The 23,977-nt window shown below is 39.4% G+C and overlaps 1 protein-coding gene across 7 annotated transcripts in view; it reads left to right on the top strand.

Annotated features, from left to right (window-relative positions):
- Positions 1–23,977, top strand: part of TAMM41 (TAM41 mitochondrial translocator assembly and maintenance homolog) — a 54,749-nt gene that overhangs the window by 17,992 nt on the left and 12,780 nt on the right. For 2 of the 7 annotated variants that reach the window (XR_010391214.1, XR_010391213.1), the window contains 2 exons: positions 3,150–3,277; positions 6,238–7,720. Coding sequence is in view for 3 of the 7 variants with exons in the window: in XM_026102520.2 (XP_025958305.2) it covers positions 6,238–6,314 (77 nt within the window). In the remaining 4 variants the exon portion in view is untranslated. Of the gene's footprint in view, positions 1–3,149; positions 3,278–6,237; positions 7,721–22,164; positions 22,282–23,267; positions 23,403–23,977 lie in introns of those variants that run through there. The other 5 variants (XM_064518832.1, XM_064518833.1, XR_010391212.1 and 2 more) reach the window with 4 other exon arrangements.

The following is a 23,977-nucleotide window of genomic DNA, read 5'->3' as shown; positions in this document are numbered from 1 at the left end:
TTAAATATGCAGATGGTAGATTTAGTAGAGCAAAAGAATTTGGGAAGGGGAAGAGGAGAAGGACTGCTTTCATGTCTGAATTCAGTGCTTGCGCAAGTTAACAGCCTAACCGATCTAGGGAGTAAAGCTGTTCATGTGTAACTGCAGTACTATGAATAAAAGCAGTTAAGCTTCATCATATTAGGCTCTCCATCTGTCTAAATTTTGATGGACAGAAAACAACCTCTGGGAATCATTAACTTCTCTTGTGTGTTATTCAGCAAATCACTTAAAGCGTATATTGTTACTAGGACTTTGGAGAGGTTCTAATGCACATTTTAATGGGACTTGTAATTTTTACAGCACTTTTTGCTTTGTGCACCTGAAACTGGGTACTCTTGAAGTGTCTTTTCTTCCTTTCATCTTTAATGCTGCTTTTTAGTTTATATATAGTGGCATTGTTTTTTGCTTTAGCATAAACTTTAGTTATCTTCAGCTGGTTACTTAGAGTAACGCATGTTTAAACAATGTATTTTCTACCAGTACATTTAGTGTTGGAAACAGATCTTTGGAGTTTGAATCAAGGTAAAAACAAACCTATTGTGAACCTTTGCCTCAAACATGAACTCAATTTTACAGAGCCTTGGGAGAAGTTTAGTTTTATTATTTTTAGCATGGTTTTGTTTGTTTTTCTTTTTAAGCATATTTATGCACTTCTACCAGAATCTGGCCAAAACCATGAGCAACAGTATTCAGGACTGATCTTTTGGGGTTACTCAAAGATTATGTGCTCAGGGCGATGAGTTCTATTTGGAAAAGGACCATTTCTGGCACTTTCTTGACTTTAAAGGTTTGTATGATCTTCAGTGATCTTCAGTAATCTTCAGTGGAATTTAGGAGGGATGATGATGGGCTTCCATCCCATTTAGAAATGAGTTAATAGAAGCATTTTGCTTACATTTGTTTTATATTTCTCTCCAAATAGATTCAATCATACATTTTTCTCTATCTGAAATCTTGCTGTACCTTCTAATAAAGGTCTCCTGATTGCAGTTTCTTAATTAAAAATATTTGTCGCTAGAGGGCAGTCATTAATGCTGTTCAGCTTCATTGCCATTTATTTAGTCTTTTCTCAGATAATATACATACTGTGTCCAGACAGAAAAATTGTCTCATCCGTAGAAATTATTTGCTTAAACCATACAGTAAATGTCTATTACAGGAAAGCGTTCTGCTGTTAAATTTAATCTCTAAGGGTGCTTTATTTCTTTTTTTATTCTTTAGCCATATCTTGTCTAATGTTCTGTCCCCCAAGCAGTATTTTATACTTTCTAGTAGAGACTTTAAGAAAAGTATTATGGCTCTTTTTTATTCTTCTGTTCCATGTTTCTGCAGTGCTCTTGTTAAGAAAATTAACTAAAATACAAGAAAATTATGAAAATCATGAAATTAGTGGCTCCATTGAATAAGCTCTGCCTGTTCTTTCTTTCTATTCCTGTTAACTGAAACAGTACTTTTGTCCTAAGTCTGTTTGTGAAAGAATTAGTTTTCATTATCTGGCCATCATTCTTTTTGAACTGTTACGGGGAACACACAGTTATTTCCTTAGCTGACTGTTAGATCTTTATTCAAAAAAAAAAAAGCCTACTGTCTGGTCTGTAACATTGCAGTCCAATGTACAGCATGGCGCTAAACTGAAAGTTAAACCAGGAATACTTGTTACTGAGATGGCATGCTGTGTACTAACATTGGAAAGAAGCACAGTCAAAATAAAGAATTTCAACCCATTTAAGAGAACTTTTTTCATCTTTCTCTGCTGATGCGGTTTTAAAGTTGAGCTCAAGCTTTGTATTTTTGTTTGTTGTTAAATGCCCTATTTAGTTTTTGATGTGCCTATATAATTTTTTTCCCAACTCTGTGGTGAGGTTGGCTCTCTGTTTCCCATTAGAGATGGCACCATCATTTGATTTATTTTCCCACATAACCAGGATCTGTATGGTCTTTGGGAACTAACTCTGAAGTTCTTATATTTAGCTCCTCTGAAGATGTTGGTACTTTTTTAGCTTAGATTTCTTTCTTATATCATACCAAAAGAACACTGCAAGCCTTGCAAATGTCTTGTAAATAAAATATTACAAATTAAATCATCAGTTGAAGCAATTGTTTGAGATTCTTTTAAGTTAACACAAATGCTTGTAGCTGCTCTGAATAACTTTTTTTTTCTTTTTCTTTTTTTTTTTAAGAATTGGGATCTTTGTATACTGTTTTCTTCATGGAATTATTTTCTTTTAACTACAAAGAACAGTCTTATATATAGAATATTCAGTAGATGCTGCAGTAACTGTTGTCCTTATCAGCTGGCTGGGCAAATATTGCATACCACTGCACTGTAAATATGTGCAAAAAGTGCATGTGTCTGTGTATGACAAACTAATAGTATATAAATATTTGCCTCCACTGTATTGCTGTAGTATATGCATTAGTCCTTCTTTTCAAAAGGAAATAGTGTTATGTCCAGGTATATCTACAGGAAAACTTTGGGGGACCTGTAAGATAGTAATTTGGCTATAATGTAACACAGTTCCAGAAAAAGGAACATGGGATCCTTAACCAAAACCAGATACAACCCATATTTTCACTGAAATTCTGTGGTCTTAATTCCATGTGCATTAGGTCTTTGTTCTGTATCATATAGTGGAAAAATCTAAAGGAGACGTGGAACCACCAAGTCATAGCTTCATAGCTGAAGTAGAAAGACATTTTATGTGGTCCAACTGCTTCAGATTCTGAGACTGAGCCATAATTACAACCATTAACTTTTACTACACATGTGACTCATCACCCTGAGGGCTGCTATAAGAAACCAGCTGTATGTGTAAACCTGTATTTTGCTTTGTAGCATGATGGGCTAGGGCAGAAATTTAAGCAGCTTATTACATAAGATGCTAGGTTCAAGGCTCTAGTGGGTGGAGTTCAGTAGAGTGCTCCCTGCAGGGGGGAAATACTAAGATGAAAAAGCTCTTGATGTTGAGCAAGAGGGAGAATGGGTTGGCAAATTGTTGGAACAAGCTGACTTGCAGGCTGCAGTGCCAGCGCAGTTAATTAGTGTCCTGCAGGGCTATATCAGCTGTGTTCCTGTTTATTTGCCACATGCTATACCTCTATTCCAGAAATATGCTGACTTCATTTGAATGGCAGAACAACATTGATCCTTGCAAAGCAATTTCAGTACTAGAGGGGGTGTATCCTGGAAGTAGAGTACCTAGGAGATTGGACAGTACTTATCCAAGTCATACAGGTAATTTTTAACCTTGGGGATCAGAACCACTTCTTCCATGTATGTGCTAAGCATAGTTTGGCCTTATTCTGTGACCGGAATTCTTACACTGCATGCAATTGTAATGCACATACCTGAGACACTCCAGAATTTACATGATTATTTACTGGTTGTTTGAGATACTGCAGAAAAAGTAACATAGTGACTTCATTTGTGTGCTTGCCATGAGTAAAAACCTATTAAATACATAAAGTTTGAGCACACATATGGGAGGCATAGGCTTCTATAAGCTTAAAATATCCGTATGTATGATTCCTGACAGAACAAAGTTCAGTTTGTTTAAATTGCAATTAGATACACTAGGAATGCAAAAGTGATCGTGTCCAGCATGTTTATCGTGATAGGCTTTTTATTCTCCAACACATTCTTTCAGAAGTACAGCATGTACTTTTTCCTATTATCTCATGCTCGTTTGACTTCATGGGACTCCAGGCTACTAATAACAAAAGTATCGTTCACTTAACATATTATTCGTCTTTTTATCTTCATTTGAGTACTTTCTAAGGTCTTTTTAAATCAAGTATTACTATACCTTTTTTTTCCAAAAGTTCAGTGTAGTAGATGGTTTAACTCTGAGTCTGACTTCATTTATTTCAGAAGAACTTTTCCTGGGTCCTGGTGTGTCATACTTTGTGTGATTTTTGGGTTAATTACTTGTGTGGACTTTTAGTCAGTCTCGTCAGGTAAACGCTGTTCTATTAAATAAACATAAGAAAGTTTGTAATAAGTGTAATGCATCAGGACCGTACTTCTTATCTGTGCGTGTAAGGGACAAAATTAAAGCTGCTTGTGCAGCATTAAAACCTGTATTTTTAGCCTTGAATGTGTAAGGGTTCATTATACTTTGTAATCTGAAAAGTTGCACTCTTTTTTTTTTGTTTGTTTTTATCAAAAACTGGAAGGAAGAAAAAAAAAGTAGCTTCACTGACTAGAATCTGAGAACCCTACTGGAATGCCAAGACCAACAACATTTTTTTTAAGTTTCTGAATACTATATGACTGAACCCAGCAAAAGGCTGGGTTCTCTTTCTTAGTCTAGGTCTGTAAGAGAAGGCTTACCTCTGGTAGAACTTTATGGACTGTTTGAACTGAAGGTGTGCTTCACAAATTGCATGGGAGTTATCCTCAATCCCTTTGTGTCTACAACTTGTACACATTTTGAAGCAATGACTGCTGCTGAATCGTTGCTTCATTATGAAAATTGAGAAATGTCTTCCTTCATTGTAGGCCTAGTGAAATGGTATGGTATTTACCAAAGTTCACTGCTGGTGGAGTTTTTTGTGGGCTATTGGAAGATAATGCTAGAATATTACAGCTACTCCAATTTAATAGGAGGCTTATTGTAAACAAGTGACAGGCGGGTTACTATCATGCAAAGTTGGCCAGGCTGCCATCCCTGTGACAGGGTTCACGCTGATGTCTGTGGTATATGTCCGAGGTTGGTGGTGTTGCCAAATTATAGCTATTTGTCATCATCTCATGGTTATTTTTCCTTCTCTCGTTTTACCAGGAGACTTTAGTTCACCTGGCTATATGCCTTATTGATCTGTTTTTTCATGCTTAAAATCATTTCAGTATTACCACTTTTTAGCTAAGGATGCAGATGTCATTTCATTCTGTAAGTCTCATAGAGTTATTCTCTTTCAGATGTGCTACTCTGTTATGAAATGGTAGCTGCCATTACTTAGGATGAGGCAATAACAAAATATTCAGGGAGGTTATAATGTACTTTACAACTTGGTGAAACCAGAACAGATATCCACCCCACCAGTCAGCAGCACGTTTCCTGGGTGAGGGGAACCACTATATTCCGTTTCCACTTTTAATTCACAAGCCTTTGAATAGCAAAGCTCTGGTTTTGTTTTTCTTCAAAGGCTGAAACTAAGTTTGGAAAGCTTTTGGTGGTGTGCTGTGTTTGATTACATTTAATCAAGATGAGACTCAAGGAGATGCTTGTACAATTCTAACTGCATAGTTGTAAAGTGGGCCTCTTACACTTGCTGTATAGCATCGAGCAAGCCTAACGAAAATCTGGTTAATGGAAGAAATTGGTAAAGTAGGGTTTGCAAGCATAAAGCTTGTTGTGTGCCAGTTGTTTAGACTGTGCTTGTCTTGCCTGAGCAAATGGTTCTTTTATCCTGGCTGTATTCTGTTTCACATCTCTCTCTTCCCTGTTATCCTGTCTGTCAAATTCTGGCCACGCAGCTTGGGCACAGCTATGGTTCCTGAAGATTAGGCCTAATCTAATCTGAAAAATCTGATGGCGGGCTCCTATCTCAAGAGTTGAAATGCTTCAGTGACTTGATTCCTCTCACAGATGTGGCCTGCTAATTAACCTGCATGCTTAACAGCCTAGATTTCACTAAATGGTCCTGCTCAGGCGTCCTGCTGCATAATATAGTCCATTAGGTTGTTGGCATCCATTGCCATGCCAGATTCAGTCCTGCTCAGATGGATGTGCTACATGGCAGTAGAGCAGAAACTGCTTGAAAAGCATAATATATTAGTTTGAGCATGGTACATATGGATGGTTTAAAATTCGTTGCATCTTTAGCATTTAGGAACAATAATGTAAATTACTTGACAGAAGTCTTTATCTGTACTAGTGGAGAGTTTTATCTTGAGTCACTATACCCTTGGGTTCATTTGCAACGTTATCATCAGGGCTTCGGAATGGACCAAGCCTATCCCATTTTTGCATGCTTTGATGCTATTAAAAGTGTCATTTTTTACTGTAACATGTATGTGAGAAGAAAGCTATTTGCATGCTTGCAATGGTGGATTAGGCTATTGTTATTTTTCTAGGGGAATATTTTACTTAAAGTAGTAACAGAGGACATAAAGTAAAAGTAGTAAAAATATAATATTTGAGTTAGTTTTTCTAAATGTTGATATTTTCTGTTTTTTGTGTTATTTTTTAGGGGCAAAGAAATCTGCAACTTACAGTATGAAGAAATTATATAAAATGACAAAGGGATGGTTAAAGAAGACATCCTGAGTCTTGACATACTGTATATGGTAAATAAATGGTACTTTTTCTCCAAATATTTTGCAGGTATTACTTCACCTACTTGAGGAGATTAAAGTGCATTTTAGAAAGTCTGTTTTAATAATTAACATGCCCATTTGTACTACTGAAATAGAAATTTTTGCTAATGGGAAGACTTGATGGTAACAGGGCAAGAAAATTACTGTGTAAAGTGCTGAAATTAGTTTTCCTGTACACTGTAGCTTAGATTTTTTCAGAGAATTTTCAGAAATGCTGAGTCAAAAAGATTGCTTGTAGCTATGAATTAGAAACTAATTTTCTTTATTTTAGTGCCTTTGCTTTCCAAAATACTCCAGTTCTTTCAAAATATTCGCTGTCTCAATTTTAGTTCTGTCAGGGACTTACAGAGCTGGAGAGTCCGTTGAGTTTGAACTAGATTGTACTAGAACTTAAAATCATTATGTACTTTAAAATACATTATTTCTGCACTTAAGAGTGCATTTTATCCTTAATTTTTTTTTTCCCGAAGGTATTTACTGGGTGCTTCTGCAGGACAGACTTCATGATGAGTAAATTTTTCTTGAACCTATAAAATTCTGAGACCAGAAATTTTGGGAATTTCCAATTTAGGAAAGAGTACTGGAAATAAGGAGCTTGTCAGGTATCAGATCCTTTCATGAAATTTGCACATTCCTTTCATGAGACTCAGATGACAACTACCAAACTCATAGCCCAGTAGTGTCAGAAGTGTCATATTTGGAAGCAAAGTCAAACACTCATTGGCCTTTGCGGTCTACTATGTATAAATTTAATAAATGTGGGTGGTTTGGCTGAAGAGAAGTTTTATCTAAGTGCTTGAAAGCCAGGGATATTATGAGCTAAAATATCTACTGTTTGATTAATTGCTTGGTTTTTTTCTCCTGAAAATACTGTCCACAAAAATAAAACTTGCTCATCCCTGCTTAATTAAATGAACTAAACTAAAGAAATTGGACTGTCACATGACATGTCACATTCATGATACTATTAACAAATGGAAATTTCTGACAGTATTCATGACACAGTAAATCTAGAGCTTTTGTTTTATACAGAATGTTTTTTTCATTGAGTCAAGTGGGTCTGATTGCTGAATTTTTGGATGTTTTTCTTAATAGAAGGGACATGAACATTTCATCTGATTTGTGACAGTGGCAATACAAAATAAAAATAATTTAAAGGTTAAAAAGGGAAATAAAGTATATTTTTCCTGAAGAACATGTATTTTTTTCTTGTATATCATGCGATCAGTTACTGTGTATAATATGACTCATTAAGGCTTGCTTTAATCACAGGTAAAAATGGAATATTTTAAAATATTTGAGTTTAAGATGGCGGAAGCTGAATCCAGAGTCAGGAAATAAAATTGATTTGTCCCATTCTTTGTTTTCTTGGAAAAGAATGTTAACATGAAATGGTAACTTTCCAAAGTCATGGGCAGATTCCTAACATCTTGCTGCTCATCAGTTGTTGGCAGATCTAGAAATCCCCTCAAATGTTTCTTTCCTGACAGTAGTAGCTGAGTATCCTTTTGACTGTGGCATATTCTGCAAAAGAAGTGACTCAAGCTTGAGGATGGCTGTGTACATGGTACAAGCATTCTGTACCTGTTAGTAAGATGCCAAAGTCCCCGTTCAGAGGAGTTTATGCTATAAGAAAGGGAGCTAGGAAATTTAAGCCACTGCTTAAATTAACCTTGTTTTTTGGCTGGCTTTATTTGTTTGTACAAAGAGCAGTATTGCCCTTCTGGATAATCTAGAAGTCTTGTATATAAAATATACCCTATCCAAAGACACCTTTAAAATTCATATGTAGTGAAAAGTTGAAATAGTCATACAAATGAGAGTTTTAGCATAAATTGCAGTAAAAAGAGATCTGAAGTCAGATATTATTGGCTTACTCAGGTGTGTTCATTGGAAAATTCGTAAGAACAGAGAACACTGATCCAAATGGTAGAAATAGACCCAGACAGATACAAGGCTTTTGGACTAATGAACAGCATGAGAAACAATTCAGGGTGGAGGCATAATCTTCTGAATGAAATAGTTATCAGGTAAGAAGTGCAGTGCTGTCAGAGCTTCCTTTTATAGTAATCTAATGACATAACTTCTATTTTATTTTGTCCCAGATGAAGTACACTGGAAGAAAGGTTGTGTATGGGCGGGAGCATGACTAAAGACTGGTTTTACGATAGAAATTTGACGTTAGCAAACTTTTAGTAGGTGCCACAGTATTATCGGGGAAAAAAAATGTGCAAGATTCATCCACTGAAAGTTTTTGGATACAAAAAAATTTAAAAACTGAAATTGACAATATTTAATGCATTAACTCCTTTTGGAACTAGGACAACTTCAAAAATAATCATCTGTATGAATTGTGAGCAGATTTTAAAAAAGATTTTAAATATTTTTGATGTTATGTCTGAATTTTGTACGTTCTGGGCTTCCTTTTGTTAGCTGCATTTATTTTTCTTACCTTTAAGGCTGTCTGGGAAAGGACATAATCCAGCCTTAACTCCTGTTAAAGGTGGTGGTGGTGAGGGGTATTCACTGTTGGGGGAGGATTTATCCTTGACAAATTAAATGAGATCACTCTTAATGAAATCGTATTTTTCTCTCTGTGTGTGAATTCAGTTCTTCTAATCAACTTCTGCAAAATAAATACGGTGAGCAGGAAAATATGGTTGCCTGTATGCTTTTAAAAATTCCAGTTGCTGCAACTGGCTTGTTAAAAAAAATATCTGCAACATTGCATGTACTGAGCACGTGACCAGATTAATTAAGGCTAAAAACTATAAACTATTCTAAAATTGTCCTCACTTACCTCATTTTTATGTATCTGTCTGTAACTGAACATGTTAGTAATTGGATTTTTGTTATTCCCAGAATTCCATCAGGGATCCAAGCTTGTCTAGATGTTGTACAGAAATGTAGGAGGTACTGGGGGCATGGGCGTGTGGAGAGCATCTGTAGTGCACAGATGAAGCAAAAACTGACCCCCAGAATGAATAAGCAATTTGACCAAATTCAGAAAAGCAGTCAGTGGCAAAACTGGATGCTCCTGCCTTTCAAGGAGCTCATTCTTTCCTCCTGTAGCATTGCAATTTTGTGAGGTTTTACTTCAAGAGCCATCCTGGGAATTAATATGATTGAACAAAACCCTTCTGACCAGCCTCTACTTTTTTTAATGAAAAGGTGAGGACGGGGGCTTTTGAAACCTGGTTAAATAACAGCACCGCAGGATGTGAAACCACTAGCTCATAAACTGCAACTGCTTCAAGCACTGGTTGAGAGAGATCATGTGTCTCAAGATTGCCCAACATCTGGTTGAGAATTCTTACTAGCAAAGCATTTAATCACATGCTTGACTTAAAATGCATACATACCTGCCGTTGTGGAATAGGTATTTAATTCCCTTTTGAGACTAACAAAAATGGACTTGAATCTACAGAAGTAAAGTAATTAAAAAATCTGTGATGTATCAATACAGTTCAACACTCTTGAACCCTCTGTGGGATATGGCTGCGGTGTAAGTGGAGATTAGATTCTAACAACCTGTTCCCTTTGGTGGTTTTTATTTGCTACTTTGAGGTTGTGACTGTTTTCCCTTTTATTGAAATAGGGTACCTTAGATGTGTGTGTGCCAGACCTTAAATAGAAAATGCCGTGAGGACATTTTGCATCCTAAGAGGCTCACTGTTTCTCCTTCTGTTAAATTTGTCACTACTGCTAAGTTGGAGGATGAGCAGCAATTAAATCTATATTTCTTTTTTAATGATGAAATGCAATTGTAATTCTAGGGAAGCTTTTAAAGAACAACTTTCTTTTAAAAGCCATTGGCAATGTAATATGTTGTTCTGAATTTTAAAGTAAGATATATTTAAAAGTGTTTTTGGTATTTCAGAAGGTGAAATGAACACTGAAATGGTGTTTCAAAACATTAGAAGCCAATTATCAGTCAATCTGATATGTGAGAGTATGTTGACCTCAGATCCTATAGTGAAACAACTATCTTCATTCTGAAGCTTGCCAGCTAAGCAAGGGCACTTATTAAATAAATAATGTCCTGTTGGAAAAAAATAGGAATGTACTGCTTACTGCTTAACAGCTAATTAAACATTTTTATGTGCAGCAGATGCTGTATAGTGTCAAACCCTCCCAATCTTTAAACTGCTTGTCATACTGCCAGCAAATTGGTCTTTCACTTTACAGGTGTTACTTTACTGCAGAGTTTGCCTGTAATCTGAACTGGCCTTGTTTGTCTTACATGGCTAAAGTATCCATTGCATATCTTGATTTGGCTTTGTGCACTTTCTTTGTGTATAGCATTAGAATGGGTCATTTCTTGTTCTTCTGAGGGAGTTTTGCAAATCCCAGTTTAATAGTTCCTAGTTTACTCCATCTGTTGCTACATTGCCAATGTTCAAGTCCATGCAGTAAATCTTTGTGAGACTTGAGAAAGTTCTTCCTCATCATTTGTATAGGCTGAAATCTTAAGCTGTATTCTGTTCTGTAAATCATTATCTCTGTGCTTTTTAAAAAGTGGCCTACCTTTCCCCTTGAGGCCATTGGTCTTGAATGTATTTATTTTTTTGGCAGAGAGCCATGAATGAATCATAACCTGGAGCAGCTTACAGTCTGAACTCCTCTCCATTGTTAATATAAAATACTTTATGCAGTTGTTACAACATTTTGCTATGTAAAACTTTTAAGAGAAGAGAGATTGATTTCAGACATGTTAGTTGCTTTTGAAGATCCCCAACAGTATGTGGAAATGATTTCTTCTGGTTGTACAGCTGTAATCCACTAAAATAACTGGTGATTGCTGCACGGGAAGTTAGTACAGGAGAATGTTACTGACTCTTTGTTGTGAAGAGATGTGCTGCTGCTTTCACAAAAACAGCCACATTAGCTTTAATGCCATTTTTAACTTTCTTGCTAATACCCTCCTGCTCCACTTCCATATTCATTTATTGCTTTGGTTGTTCCTGTTCTTCACTTAATTTTCAAGTCTTTCATACCAGTCTTCTTCAGACACCACTTTCTTCTGGTTTGGCCGTTTCAGGGTGGATATTGTTTCCTGTTCCCTCAGCCTCCCCCTGCCCTGCCCCGTAACAATGCTTTAATTAAGGGCAACTGGGCAGATGATTTATTTCTTGATGTTTTAAAAGTCATCTTTGTAATGAAGAGCCTGGGCACATTCAAAGTACTGAAGATTTCCATAGGATAGTCAGCAGCATGGGCCTAGCTGGCTCTGAGATCAACAAAGCCACTGAAGTATAACTCTGTTAGCTCATGCTTCAGGGAGAGTAAACTAGCCAACACAGGTTGAAAATCAAAATTTGACTAGATATATAATCCATAGACAGTGGAATCCATAGGTTCCACTGCTCTTTACAGTCTTTAATCTCTGTATTGAGTCCTTTATTAATTTGTATGTATGCGTGAGCCACCCATTTGATTAGTATCATAATGTGTGACTGCTTCTAAAATTAAGGTTTGGGGAGTGCATAAAACTGATTGTGATGCCACACAGGATGCTGACTTCCTCCATCAGTAAGGTGTGTTCTTTACCACTTGCTCATTTCCCCTTTTTTTTCCCAAGTATTTGAGCAGTGAGTTCCTCCAGGTGGTTGGCTATATGATCCTTCAAATACTTGCTGCACTGAGTGCACCTGACTTTGATTCAACTGCAGAGTCTGTATTTCTCACCTGTGCTTCAGTGAGATTTCTCTCTAGATTTGGTTGACCTTGCATGTTAGTGAATTGGACTAACAGATGGAGTGTAACAGCTGCAACGTTATCATAAACAAGGTGCCTGTAGGTAGCATACAGCTGAACTTTCCATGGACTCTACAGTATCCTATAGCTTCCTGTGTGTTTGAAACAAATACTTTTGCCAAATTGGGGAAATAAAGATGGATAAGGAGGCCACTATTCTTGAGTGGCTTAGGGAACTGAACTGTGAGGTCCAAATACTTTAAACTGATTGAAGAGGTAATATTAGAACCTGTTCCGACTTGGGAAACCTTAGAACAAACATAGCACTTGGTGAGTATCCAGTAAGGGGGGGGTGTCCAATCATGGTTGTGACTCATGCCTTTCCCCAGCAATTAATTTAAAAATAGAATTGAAATTGAAATACGCTTTGAAGGTTAGAATGTCAGATTGTTGTGTGTGTGTGTGTCTTAGTAGTTTTTAATTGGTAAGGTGTTTATAGAGGACAAAGCATTCTTCATTTTCAAGGTCACTTCTACTGGCCATGTTTTCTGAATATGTAGAAGAAGAATTTTCTTTTTATTATCTACTGCTGGAATGAGACATTACCTTAATATACTTTTATTTCTGATACAGTTTTAATTTGTGTGAACAGCCACTCTATCATTCTCGATACTACAGTTTCATAAAATTTTGCAGTGACCTGATTTACCAATCTTTCTCTGCTGTAGAACAAAGCAAGTAAAAAAAAAAAAGTACCTGTGGTTAAATGTTCTGAAACAACAGTTAGTGGTGTTTGTATTTCTGTTTGACTCTGAAGGTCTCTCATTGTTTGCGTGAAGATTATACTGCTGGTATGACTCTGATCCAACTGAAATTATTCTGTCTCTTTTAATCTTCTGTTGGATGATGGGGCAGACAATTATGAAGAGGGCAAGCTTTGTCTTGAAGCAGGTAATAAATTAACCAACTCCATCAACTTACAGTTTGGATTGACTAGTCTGTCTGGAATTACTGCAGTTTTAACATATTATAGTCTAATGAAATAAACTATCTTTTTAAAAAAAACCTTAAATGTCTTTTTAAATCTTATGAACTAGAATGTTGTTTGTTTTTATGTAAGACAGCTTTGAGGTGCAGTGCAAATGAATCTCGTTTCTTAGAGTGAAGACAGTTTAGGTGCAGAATTTTAGCAGTGTTAACATTGAGGAAAAGATATTTGTGAGGCTATGTAATTTGTTTTAGATAAAATGTATTTTGAGATATGATTTTAAAAACGTCATTTATAAAAATGTAACATTACTGAGAGAAGATGTGGATAGAGAGATGTGTTATAACTATATTGACAGATATTGTGAAGTAATGACATTATTAATAAGTATGCTTGTGATACAGTATGGTGTTTTGTGATAGCTTTGGAGAATGTGTTTGCTTTGTTGCACAAAATCATCTTTGTGCAGAGTTTATTAGTACATCTTGCACTTCTGTTCAGACTTAAGGTAACCTCATGCATTTGTGTGTTACAGAAAAATCTATACTGCTGTTTGGAAAAACAAAAGTGACGATGCAGTAAGAAACTGCAGGAACTTGGGTAAATTCCTCTTTTACATGCAGTGAATGCCAGCTGGCTAATAACTTCCTTGTACAGACACATAAAGAAAAAAAAATCTCCTCTTTGTAGCTTTACAGTTGTATTGTTGCCTGAAGCAATGCGCAGCACATGCCCCCTGCTGCTAGTCTTATGCGCTGAAATCACTTGGAAGTAGTTTGACAAAACAGGTTTGAGTTCCTTTCTGTATTCTCTGAGTATCCATGTCTAGTTAACTGTCTTTTACAATAGTAAGGCATATCACTACTGTGGTCCACAGATAGGCAGATAGTTGCCCAAGGCATTTTTTGCCAACTGTTATCATAGTGGAAATGTTTTACTTTCTTAGTTGGTCATGGAACAGATGTCAGGCTTCATTTCAATGATAATTCCAAGATTAATGATTGAGTAGAGTCTGTAAAAACTACGTCATCAGATTTTCTTACAGACTATGGCTGCACTTCATATAATACGTTTTTTCTCCTGTTTCAGCAGGCTCTCCCCACTCTCTTAATTCTTAAAACAAGTTGTGAAACTGTGTTAACTGTTCAAGGAAATTTCTCAAAGCGTGTCCAGAAATGAACTAGCAGCTTGTGTTGCTCATGAAATACTGACGTCTCCCATGCAACTGTGCTAACATACTGTTCCACAGCATATTCAGTGGGTTCAATGAATATGGGCTGCTTGCACAAGTTTAGAGTGACAAATCTTTCGTTGATGAGCACCGTCCACAACAGAAAAGGTAGATGTTGATATTGCTAAACTGAAATGCCCACTAGTAACTTTGGACTTGGCAGGATTCAGATTCTGTATTGCTCACTGTTTGCTTGCCCTTCCAATCTCCAGGCAGCTTGCCTCAACCGTCTGTTGTACATTCCTCATTCACGGGCCTTTATCCCTCAGGCACTGGTTAAGTTGTCCTCTGTTGCATTGGCTATGGAGTGCAGAAATATTGCAAGGTGTCATTTCGCTAGAATTTAACTGACTTTCCAGTGATAATATACACAGAGAACAGGAGTGGCAACTGCAGCCTGCAGGATTTGAATCGCACCGTGGACTCCCTACCTGTCTGCCTAAGCTTGGGTGAAGCACTTGTGTTTTAGATCAGCTATGGACAAACTTAACTGTCTTGGTCTGTTCTAGTGCTGCAACAAAGTACACTTTTGCTGGTATCTGAGTCAGCAAAGAACCTTTGATAGCATTCAGTTGTAAGGTGTATGTGAAATGAAAAACAAATTATAGCACCCAAGCAAACGAAAATATGGTTAATCGAATAAGAGATTGGTTTTGATGTATTAATTTGTGAATTTGCCTTTTAGACAGCTTGGCTGAACGTTAGCATATGTTCAGCAACTGCAGCAAGGTTTTCTTATGGTTTGTTAGCTGGTAAGTTTTGTTTATCAGAGATTTCCAACATATGACAGTTAATTTGCACTTTATTTTTTTGTTTTAACAAGCATTGACTCCTAACTTCAGTGGGGAAATCTGTACTAGTTATGTTTGCCCAGGAATGCATAGTATTTTCTTTCCCAGAAAGCTTCCCTCAGACTCCTCTTAAGATGTTTGATAAATACCCTGTTCTAAATTTTTTGCTGGGAGCTGTAATAGCCCATATCCAAAGGATCAAAAGGTGTTTTGACCTCTACTTTTTAAAGCTCCTTCTCACTCAAGAAGCTCTGCCTTCTTAAGCAAAGAAACCGTACCTCTTCCCCTCCAGCAGTTATAAACAGGAGTGGCATACTTTTTTTCTGGAAGATGCATATAAAAAAATTTGTGACTAGTCTGGAGCAATTCATCCTTGTGATAGGTACCAATGTCTGTCTGGTTTTACATTCCATATTTCATAGTATTTCTGTTTGGTATTTTTTTCAGATAAGTTTTTATAATACTAATTTGACTTCCATTTTTCCAAATATTAGATCATCAAACTCTTATTCTGCTTGCTGATAATGAAAATATTTTCCAGTATTCTATTAGTACAGTATCGTCTTTTTAAAAAACTGTGCATATTACCATATACTGTTGTAAATATCATAGATTAAGACTTTATAAATATATAAAAATAGTTATATTAGGAGGCTATTTGCCCTTCAGCTTTTCATCAGCTGAAATCAGTCTGTTACATCTGCTAAGTGTGCTGAGTCTGAATCTGGATTTCATTTAGAGTTTGGAATGCATTTGTTGGCTAGCTTTGGATGGACCTCAGATCTCATGACCTGTCCTTAGAGGGATGTGAAAATACTTCTGTCTCAGTTATTCTTGCATGATTTTGGTTGATTTTAAATTAGAATTGGAAAGCAGAGATTCTTTATGGAATCTGTATCTTTCAAGGAACCAAAATGTAAGGGTTCATGAATTCATCTCTGACCATTACATTCCCTGCAGCCTCCAAAGTCTGGCCACAGTTCTTGCTTTGGCTGCATCTTTGTGTAAATGCAGAAGCTGTGCTCCTGCCACTGCCTCATACATAAATCCCAGTTTTAAGATCTAAAATAAACCTGCTGTGTCTTAATATTTTTTTTTCCTTCAGTAAAGAAAGGCATGTGTTTTCATCACATTGAGACGAGAGGGAGGAGGTGACAAGAAAAATGGCGTGAACAGAGCTGTACTGAGACATTTTGCATCCTGTGCTGTTTTCAGGTTCTGCTGTGAATCTGCAACCTGAACTCTTACGTGAAAGTGGTAGGCAGTGGGGCTCAGGTCTGTTTGCTGTCCTTTTCTTTCCCTTTGCAATGACTCCAAGAGCTATCTGAAGGAGCTTCAGTTCTGTACAGTGTTTGTAAACGTAAAATGTGGCATTATTGGACCTAACTCCGCAGTGTTCACTAATGCTCACAATGGACAACTGAACATGTGTACAGTGCTTTTCCGTATCTCTCCCTGCTCTGTAGTTAATTAATGCAAGCTAAATTTCCCACTGTACTGAACAGCATGATCAGGTTCTTTAGAGTACTTTGGTAGTGTAAAATACTGCAATATTTTAATGTCTTGCCACACAAAAATAATGTGGTCCAGGAGATGAGTGGTCTAGATTGTCTCCCTGGATGGCTCCTGTAGAAAAACTTTCTGGTGATTTATCTCTTAGTTGTTGTTTTATCATGCAAGATCTTTAGTTTGGAAAGCTTATGCTCACTGTTCATCTTCTGTAGAAATTATTTAATCTTAGGCCAGCTTCTGAGAAATCTTGAGTTAGGTGATGGTATTCAAGAGGCAGGGAAGTGCTGAGATTTTTAAAGGTTATACTTGCTGCTTTTCACAGTAGTCCAATTTTGAAAGGCTCACTCATTCTGGTTACTGGCTAACTTTCAGACTTTTTGTAATTGCAAATGAGAGGTCATATTCCAGTAGCCTGGGATGGAAATCTAGAAGAGCTCTTTGACCAAGATGACAGCTCAGCTTTAGTTTCAGACAACTGTCTGATGTTTAGCTATTTTCTCAGTCATATCGACTGCAAGAGGGAGCACTGTAAAAAAATGAACTTCAGGAAGAATACAAGTATACAGGAAATAAAATGCTAGACCTATGCAGACCTAAAATCTTCAAGTCACATTAAATATGGGGACATAACCTCCTTCCTCCCCAAACCTAGTTGTAGCATGTTAGCCTAGAATCTGAAAAAAGCCTGCTTTTCCTAGCTTATGCACTGTGTTTATATAATTACGTGTGTGCCTAGTAAGGCAGTTTCTCAGATGCTGATGATGCTGCAATTGCAATGTAAATAGATGTGGTATATTTTTCTTTTTAAAAAAAAATGCTTTGTTTTGTTCTTAAACTTTGTCTTCCCTTAGCTTTTCGAGAAAAGCTGTTTTAGGTATGGTTAATCGGGTTTAAAGAGTGAATAGGCAACGAACAACTGCTGCTTGCAGTGGTGTTTTTAGCTGCTACCTGCTTTCTTGTCTTCAGCCGGACAAAGCTTGCCCCACGGGGTTGGTTGTTTTTTTCTTCCCCCTCCGCCCTACAACCCGTCCCGGCTTTCCGCGCCCTGCCCCGACGGCCCCGCTCCCTCAAGGAGCAGCGGGGAGGGTGACCCCGCGCCCGGCCCGGCCCGGCCCGGCGCAGCGCCGTGCGCCCCCGCCCGTGGGCGCGCTGCCGTGGGAACAGCGCCCCGCGGCCGCCCCGCCCCGCCCCGCCCCCGGCAGCGGCCGCGGGTGGCGCCTGGCTGCAGCCCGGCTCCGCTTCCTGCGCGCGGCTCGGGCCGCTCGCGCTCCCTACCTGCGAGGATGTGATGTCAGCGCCTCATTACCCTAATTATGCTGACCTCATAGCCGGGCCCAGCCAATCGGGCGGCGCGGCTCTCCCCACCTGCTAGGAGCAGAATTCCATCATTCCTGGGATTCCTCCCCGGGCCCGGGCAGCGAGCGGCGCCGGGGCAGCGGCGCCGGGGCTCGCCGCGCCTGCTCCGCCGCGCCGCGCCGCGCTGCCGGGCTCGCCGCGCGCGGTCCCGGCCGGGAGTAAACAAGCCGCCCGCCGCCGCCCGCTTCCCCGCCGTCCGGCTGCCGCGAGCCGGCGCCCAGCCGCGCTGCCGCGGGGCAGCCGCCGCCCGCCGCCCCGGGAGCGCCCTGGTGAGTGAGCAGCGAGCGGGGAGCCCGGGGCGGCGGGGGGGGGCAGGTGCCCCCGCGGGTGCGCTAGGCCCCGGAGCGGCGGCCGCCCCCGGCCCGCCGGAGCGCTCCCCTCGCCGCCGCGTCGCCTGCCGGGACGGGGAAGCCCCGGCCGGTCCTGCGCCGCGCGGGACTGCCCCCAGGCCGCCCCCGGAGGAGGCGAGGCCGGGCCGGGCCGGGCCGCGCCGCGGGCTGGCCCCGGGGGCGGGCGGCGCGCGGCCGCCGGGCGAGGGTGCCGCGCCGGGGCGGCCCGGCGGGCGCTGCGGCGGCCCGGGGGGAGGGGCCGCGCGGCCGTTGGCGGCGGCCGTTGGCGGGGCGGGGGGGCGCTAAGGGCCGCGCCGCGGGGCTCGCGCGGACGGGAGGCGGTGGCGGCTGCCCCGGGGGCCGCGGCGCGCTCGGGCCTGGCCCCGGCGGGGAGCGGGCTGCTGCGGGCGGCCTCACACCTCGGCTCCCCGAGCGCCGCTCTCCTCGCGGAGATCGTCCGCGGCGTTCCGTCCGTAGCGGAGGGTCCTGCGGGGAAACCCTTCACATGAGTGCGGGGGGCGTTACGCATCCAGTGTATCCCGTTTGTAGACTTTTTATTTTTTAATCTTTGCTACTGTAAAGTGAGTGTTCAGTCGGGCTGGGTATGTGTTCCTTGGGTGTAGTCAGGTGGTGGTTGCTTTCCCGAGTCGAGCTGATCGCGGTGACGCCGATACACTGCTTTTTTGAAAATGTAACAAATAGGAATTTAACAACCATTTCTACTGACGTGTGAGGAAACCATGAAGCCAACTTGCTTTCCTTTCACTCTCGATGCTTCGGGATTATCAGGAAAAAGAAATAATGGGATTTTTTTTTTCATTAAACCATATAGAAGTAACAGATCTTTCTCCAGCAAAATTTTTTCTCATTAGTTTTCTCTAGCTTTAGGGGAATGGCTTGTTAAAGAGTGTCCCTTCTGGAGGAGCAAAGTGTAGGTAGCGAAATCTCCATGAAATTCTCTTTGCAGACTGAGATAACTGCTAGATACAGAACTGTATAAAATCTGGCAATAATCTTTCCCTCCAGCCTTAGTAATGCATAAACTTTTTTTTTTTTTTTTTAAGACTCTTCTTCCAGCTTCTTGGGCTTTTTTGTATTATTTATCTACCTACTTCTGAGGATATTTCTAATCTAGTTTGATTTCTGTCAGTCCCTTGCATCTGCTTTTCTTCTGGTTGATACTCAGTTATAGTCCTGTGGGGATCAGGCTCTGTTCTGTGAGAACTACTTTAAGCGATAAATAAAACACCGATCTGGTCTGTTAGGCTCTTGGTGGAATTTGAGTGTGGCTATAATGTGCCTCTCTGTTGTTGTTTGTTTGTTTATTTGGGGATCGGGGTTTTTTGAAGCTGTACTGAAGTAGTTACTGCTGGATTGCTTGTGCCTGCAGCATGTATCGTGAGGAATGGGGACAGGGTGTTTGGGTGTGGAGCGTTGTCCCTGCCGCTGCTCGGGTGTGCTCAGTAACGGGAAAGCTGGCTCCTAGCCGTTACACCCACCTCGCAGCAGACATGAGTCCGGTTCTATAAGCAGGCAGCATCCAGAGGTGGTGCTGAAAGTGGTAGAGCTGACAGTCTAGCCTATTTAAAACTGCGGCTACTAGCTAAAAGATGATAGGAACTAGTAGATGCAGACCTTTGGGGCAGGCTACTGAAGAAGTACTTCGTAAGGCATTAGGAGGTTCTTGTTTGAATGGGTGTAGCTCTGATGACTAACACAATTTGGAGACACTGAGAAGGTTGGTATGTTTGTGTTCAGCTACATCTGAAAGTTCCCTATTATGAAAAGTAGTTTCTGTTCAGTTCCATTTCTTATGGTTAGATGTTGCATGGTATGTTTCCAAGAGAATATATAATACATATGATGAACTGAACCATCTTGCAGATACAAGACATGGTCAGATTAGATTTTTTTCAGCTTTAGTTTCTTATGTTTGTCACTGAATTCAAGTGAAGTTGTTAACAGCTTTTGGGGGGGATTAGCTTGTTAAAGGGGATTTGTGTATCAAGAAAACAAAAAGTACAGGTACAATTTTGAACTTTTGTTTTGCATTTATAATTTTATAAGATCATTAAACCATTTCTGTTTGAATATTTGCCTGTTGAAACACACTTTCCAGATACAAAACAAACAAGGTAAAAAAACAAGATACTGAATAAATACCTATAAAAGTAGTATTTTGATGACTCCTTTGGCCTAGTAGCCTTAGCTCACTATGACAATCTTACTGTCGTAAGTGCAGAAGGGTGATTTCTGATAGATGGTAATCACAATCTAAACTGAGCATTTACAGGTAGCGTTTGGTGTGGGCACCTCAGCTTGGGATTTGTGTGTCCATAAATAGAAGCTCTGATCTAGGTGCAGTTGAAGGAATTTAAACTTGCTTTTGAGGAGGCATTTTGGATACAATGTGAATATCTTTCTCCTTCACAGTACAAATATGCTTTACTTTATCCCATCTTAAAAAATAAAATATCTTGACCTGGTTGCATCAAACTGTTGCTTTATCTTGCTTTCCTCTGTAGACTCACTGTCCTGATTAGTTATGTCTGGATTTCCTCTTCAGTTTAGTTTTCTCCTGTGGAAATCAACTGAGATACCTCTCTTTTTCCAGTGACTTCTGATTGTGGCATTTGACTAGCAAGTACTTATATTCCTAGATGTCAGCTTCTTTTGACTTATTTGACCATGCTGTTCAATTAATTTTGTTTTTCCTATACTTTTGTTTGTCTGCCCTTACTTCACTTGCCTCCTCCCCCATGAGTGTGTCCTGTTGTTCTTGTCTCGCTGTCTTTTGTTGTTGTAAAGGGCTTTGTTATTGATCCACTTCTCTCCTTCTTCCAACCTCTCTCTGTAATTTTGCCACAGATACGAATTAAAGTACTAGCCTTTTCTCTACATCATCTAAAATTTCAGCCTTTCTCTCTCTCTGGCATTGTGTGAATGAACCTGTAGTTTGTATTCAGCAGGTTTGAAAGCGACCTCTTATTAGTGTCTGCTCTCGGACCTTTCCTACTAACTTTGTTTGCAATGGCAGTTGACAGTGCTGCTATCCTGTACGTCAGTCAGACCTACAGTGCGAGTATCCTCGTGACTATGACCGCTTCGTAAGTCCTTGTGTCCAGACTATGTCTAAATCCTTGATATTTTTTTCTGCGTAGCATGTGTTTTGTACAGTCCTTTTGTTCTCATTTCGCCTGGTTCTGTCATCTCTTAACTTGGTTACTTTCCGTTATTGGTTAAGATCCCGTCTAGACAAAAGCTGTCATAGCTCCACCCAGAAGGCTGCCGCAAACATCATCTCTCATATTTTTCTTTGCTTTCTATTCCTTCATGATTTCCTTTTTGTTTATTCAAATATAACGTTCTTGTCTTTATTTCAAATCTTTTCTGGCATGCTCCCACTGTGAATAATAACTTCTGTGGATTTGAATGAATGTCTCATTCTCCAGTCTGCAGTTAGTCTCTGGTTCCAGCGCCTCTACTGCCTATTTGCTTATGTTTCAAACAAGCAACTTTAGGGTTGTTCCCTGCATGCTTTCCTTGGTGCTTGGAAGGTACTTCTGTAAAAATCCCTGAAACCACTTCATTGTTAATTTTCTAAAGCTTTAATTTCGCTATTGCTGTCGTCTTCAAAAATGTTAATGGTTAGGTATTGTTAAGCTGAGAGTACTCCATATGTGCGTGGCATTTGTAAAAGCCTACAAAGGAGACGAAATATAATGTGCTGTTTCATTAAACTGATGGGTGTTAAATTCTTCAAATGCAGATGTGTAAAGAACTTGCTAGTGGATCAGTGTCATTGCAATGTTTAGTAACTACATTTGCCTTTCAGATGCTCTGTCTCTTAAATATGATTTTACATTCTACATCTTAATATTTTTCCTATCTTTCAGAACGTTTCCCTGCTGCTGTGCGGATGATATGACAGAATAGGGGAATGCTGAGTGGAAACAGTAGCTCTGATAAATAAACAGACCAGGGAAGATATTAAACTAGTATTACAAATGATGGTAAATAAAAATGTTAAATACTTTAAAAAATTTAAATGTTATAAAGGTGCTTTTGGCTTGTGTCTCTTTACATCTGACCGTGAAGGTTCTGTAATAAGTAAGAGACTGTTTCCGTAGTGTTTAAGTCAGATCTATCCAGAGGAGATTAAATTTGTGTACTTCATATTTTGCTAGCCATTTGTTTTCCCTTTTGAGGTATGGGTATAGAGTAATTCTTGCACATAAACATCCCTGTTAAACATACAATACTTCAGCCTTCTTTCCTAATGAAAGGCCAATTTTGGGTCAGGTCAGTTCCTGCAGTACAGACAGGTTTCTGTGTCACACAGAGGCTTAACCAGCTTTTATCAGAAATCTGTTTGATAGACCAAGAACCAAATAAAGCCCTGGAAATTGAACTGTTCTTTCATTTCTGAGGCGAGATTCCTTTCGAGAATGATCAGGCTGTTCTTTGGAGGGTATTGGGGAGTAGCTGTAGCGGTTGCTGTCCTTGCAGAGGGGCAATTGGGCTTTTAAGCTTTGAAGTATCTAAGCAGAGATTCCTCCTCTCTCATTTTCATAGGTGGTTTTTATTTCTTTTCTGAACTGTTATCCCTGACTTGTTAGTTTAATTTTGGGATAGAAGGATATTTCATATCATTTGCAAAACACCCTGCAAATTTATAGCTTCTTGAAAGTAATTTTTGTAACTGCAAACGCATGCAGCGTGTTTGAAAAAATCCCAGCACGTGTGGAATCGCGCCCTGGAATCCGCAGATCGCCGCCGATGTTGACGGCATTCCCTTCCGAGACACGCTCGGCTGGGCACAGCGTTCTTCACAAGGCTTTAATTCTCAGAGAAACACTTCTGTAGCTCTCGCGTGGTGTAAACTTTAAGAATATGCAAAGCCACAAAATTATATATAGGCCAGTTTTACTGAAGTTGTTTTTAAAGTGTCTAATTTCCTGAACAGAATTCAGACTTGGTTCCTGTTTCCTTCTCGCAGTGTGGACTTCTGTCACTGGCTTGTTCCCTTACTAGGAGCACGCTCCGGAAAGGGACTGAGCAGCTGCTGCTCCCATTATTTGAAAACTACTGGAAAACTTGAAGAAAACAGCAATTTGTGTTCAATAAAAGACAGGTCATAATATCCTCTGTATTATTCTGTAGCAAGAGAGCTTTTATCAAGAGTTGATCAAAAAACTTTGTGTTACTTTGTTTGAAATGTAGCATGAAGCTGGTTAGTGCTAAACTGGTGCTTAAAAGCATCAGTTTGGTATAGCTGCATCATCTCATCAGATGTTAACTGTCAGAAGTTAACTGATTTTTATTAGCATTTTAAAAATAGTGTTCTTTAGCAAAGGCTGATTTTGACAAGGAGAGAGAATGTGTTTCTTTATTCTGAAACCACTATAGTTAGGCATTTAAGTATATCTCTTCTTGTTTCCATAGGACTACACAGGATTGGATTTAATTCTTTACTGAAAATATATTTGGAAGCTTAAAAATATTTTTTAAAAACCTTCCTCCTGTTTTAAATTCTTTGGTTAGCTTTAAAGTCTTTGGCTTTATTTAGGAAGAGAGAGGGAGGATAGTAAGGTTTATTATTTATAGTGCAAAGTCAAGGAAATTGCTTCCCAAACATATGCTGCTTGTTAAGTCTATATACATGTGTTTGAGATTTCTGTAGTTGCCACTACTTTTTTTTTTCCTTAA

The sequence above is a fragment of the Dromaius novaehollandiae genome, chromosome 12, assembly GCF_036370855.1.
Source record: "Dromaius novaehollandiae isolate bDroNov1 chromosome 12, bDroNov1.hap1, whole genome shotgun sequence".
Lineage (NCBI taxonomy): Eukaryota > Metazoa > Chordata > Aves > Casuariiformes > Dromaiidae > Dromaius > Dromaius novaehollandiae.
Note: the sequence above shows the minus strand (reverse complement) of the source record. Positions and strands in the feature narration are given on the sequence as shown.